The 2,694-nt window shown below is 36.9% G+C and overlaps 1 protein-coding gene across 1 annotated transcript in view; it reads right to left on the bottom strand.

The window, feature by feature from the left end:
• Positions 1 to 1,073: 1,073 nt before the first annotated feature.
• LOC103204019 (zinc finger MYM-type protein 1-like) overlaps positions 1,074 to 2,694 on the bottom strand; it is a 5,497-nt gene continuing 3,876 nt past the window's right edge. Inside the window, 2 exon segments of the mRNA XM_042782089.1 lie at positions 1,074 to 1,361; positions 1,951 to 2,590. Coding sequence (XP_042638023.1) covers positions 1,074 to 1,361; positions 1,951 to 2,590 — 928 coding nt within the window.

The following is a 2,694-nucleotide window of genomic DNA, read 5'->3' as shown; positions in this document are numbered from 1 at the left end:
CCTTTGTATTCTATCTGACAAGGTACATGTGCATAGGTGCCATTTATGTTGTTGAAAACAGAAATTTCAAATGAGTACTTCATTAGTGTTACAAAATTCTATCATATGATCTCCAGCATCCTTTTTAACACCAAGCAGTATTGTCACTAGGGTTGGTGTCATCCATTGTGGTAATTCATGGTGTCACCATCCCCAAGGACCTCCTCCCATACCAGACCATACAGAATCCTAAGCAATGTTTTTTGTATTAATGTTGCTCATACATCATAATTCACATATATCATAGAATGTAATGGCAATAGTAGTGACATAAACAACTAGCAACATTAAAATGACACCTGTAAATTACAATATCATATGCATAGCCTAAATGTATTTATAGTCACATAGTTTCATGTGGTAAAATGAAAATTAGATAAGGAAACAATAGAATTTGAGGTATAAATTTAAGACCTACATCAAATTTATGTTCGTTTCTCCACCAAACTTTACCATTTCATGAGATACATTAATGGATTATGTGTTCATAATCAATAATGGCATGGCCCAAATAGCATAGAAGTTATATACAAATATATATGAAAGTATATCCTTAAATGCAATACCAGGAACCACTGAAGTTGAGTTGATTCTGACTCAAAGTGACCCTATAGGACAGGGTAGAAATGCCCCATACGGTTTCTAAGGCTTTAAATCTTTACAGAATTAGACTGCCACATCTTTCTCCTGCAGAGTACGTAGTAAGTTCGAACTGCTAACTTTATGTTAGCAGCTGAATGCTTAACTACTGTGCCACCATGGCTCCTAAAAGTGAAAACATACCATAAAAATAAACAGAAACAAATACACAAGCATTTCATCACTTAATGAACATCTTGACGAAATCAGAACTTTCTTTTCCTGGCCTTTAAACCTGCAAACTTGTGACTCACTTTATCAAAATCAATGCCTTTGAGCAACTCACTTTTAATTGATAATATTGCAAGATTGGAAAGCCTTGCCTGCCCTGTGACAGATCACAAATAGTTCAACTTTGAAAAGTTCCTCTCAAGGGAAGCCACAGGCACATAGGTTTAGTGTGAAAGGGTTAAGAGAGATTCTACAAAGCCCCATTCAGCTATGAATGTGAAAACATCTAATGTTGTCTGGTCTTTGACTTCTTCCAGATCAATCTCTTGTATCTTCAGGTGCCTTCTCAGCCTTGGTATTTCTATTAAAACCTCACTCTTGGATACTACTTCATTGAAAGGAATCAGTTTTGGAAAAGATACTTTTAAATCTTCATCAGTGGCAGATATGACCCTTTTCACTTCAACAGCCTCAAACATAGCTGTTACATCCTGGCTGGCTCTTGCTCTGATCTGGAGTTTAGAATGAAGTCATCAATGCCCTCTAGCATTGCCCTTTTATTTTCTTCTTGCAGAATGAGTTTAGCATTGTTTGGTCCCCAGTCCCTTCCATTCTTTTGTTGAACTTGGCTCTTCTCTCTGCTACAACTCCATATTCATCTGGTTTTAAAAGTACTCGTTTAGTTGAATGCTCCTCTAGATGACTGCTTCTTGGCAGAAGAAGTCTTAGTGCCTCTAACTCTGTTACCACCTCAGAGAGTTAAGCCCCTAGGCTGCAGGTACTGCTGTATAAGATTAACTTCCTGAACTATATCACAGTAGAAGTACAGGTAGAACAGAAAAGTGAAAGAAATCACAGTCAGTGAGTAATAGACCGTGTGCTGCTCCTCGTGTCAAGATTTTCATGTGAATGACAAAGAGCTTACTTACAGAACTTTGCTTTAACTGGCTTAACTACAGCATGATGAACACTGCAACATGTTGTTGATAGCCTTTTCACTGATACTCCAGTATGGTCAATTAACACATCTCATCAAGGAGTAGAAACAGTAAAGAAAGAAAACATTGTCTCAAGGGTTTCAAAAAATGTCACACATAATACATTTTCAGCAAAAGAGAGCTGATCACACAAATTAAGCAAATGGTCCACATGTCTATTAAAACTATCTTTCCTGTTCTCTTCCTTAAAAATATCTTGTACACCTCCATAGATTCCAGCCATACTGGCAGGAGTATTATTGTAACCTCAAGCATGGTACATCATTATCTCCAGTTCATCACTTTCCAGTTTTTTAGGAATATCAGAACTGAGGTCAGCAGCTTTTTTCCCCTTTAAAGAGAAAAATCCTGAAAGGCTTTTTTTCATTTCAACATTCCTGTTGTTGATTTTCACATATCTGATCACTTTGGATATCTGGTCAGTATATGAAATATCAAGTGTGCTGTTGACTATGATCCCAAAGTCCTTCACAGACTTTATGTCCATGGTAAGCTTCTTCATATCATTTGCCAGGAAACTTATATACTCATTCTGAGTTTTTGGTGCAAGATAAGAGATTGATACTTTAAGTTTACTTGTGCTCTGATTTAATCTCATTAGATGCTCTTCTAGCACTGGATCATATTTTGAAAACATTTTAACTGTCTCAAGAAAGTCCCCTTTATTTAGTGAAGATTCATCTTCCTTGTGGCCACAGAATGCCAGATACTACTTGGCAAGAAATAATATAATAAAAAGCAATCTGCACAATGGGCCTATAAGTTCATGTGAATGATCAGAATTCCCAGGTGTATAGTAGAGCTGACAAGGGGCAAGGTTATGGTCATTACTTGGTCACAGCCAGCT

This window comes from Orycteropus afer, unplaced genomic scaffold (genome assembly GCF_000298275.1).
Source record: "Orycteropus afer afer isolate SDZICR_OR568_19922 unplaced genomic scaffold, OryAfe1.0 scaffold00238, whole genome shotgun sequence".
Taxonomy (NCBI): domain Eukaryota; kingdom Metazoa; phylum Chordata; class Mammalia; order Tubulidentata; family Orycteropodidae; genus Orycteropus; species Orycteropus afer.
This window is presented reverse-complemented; position numbering and strand designations above follow the sequence as displayed.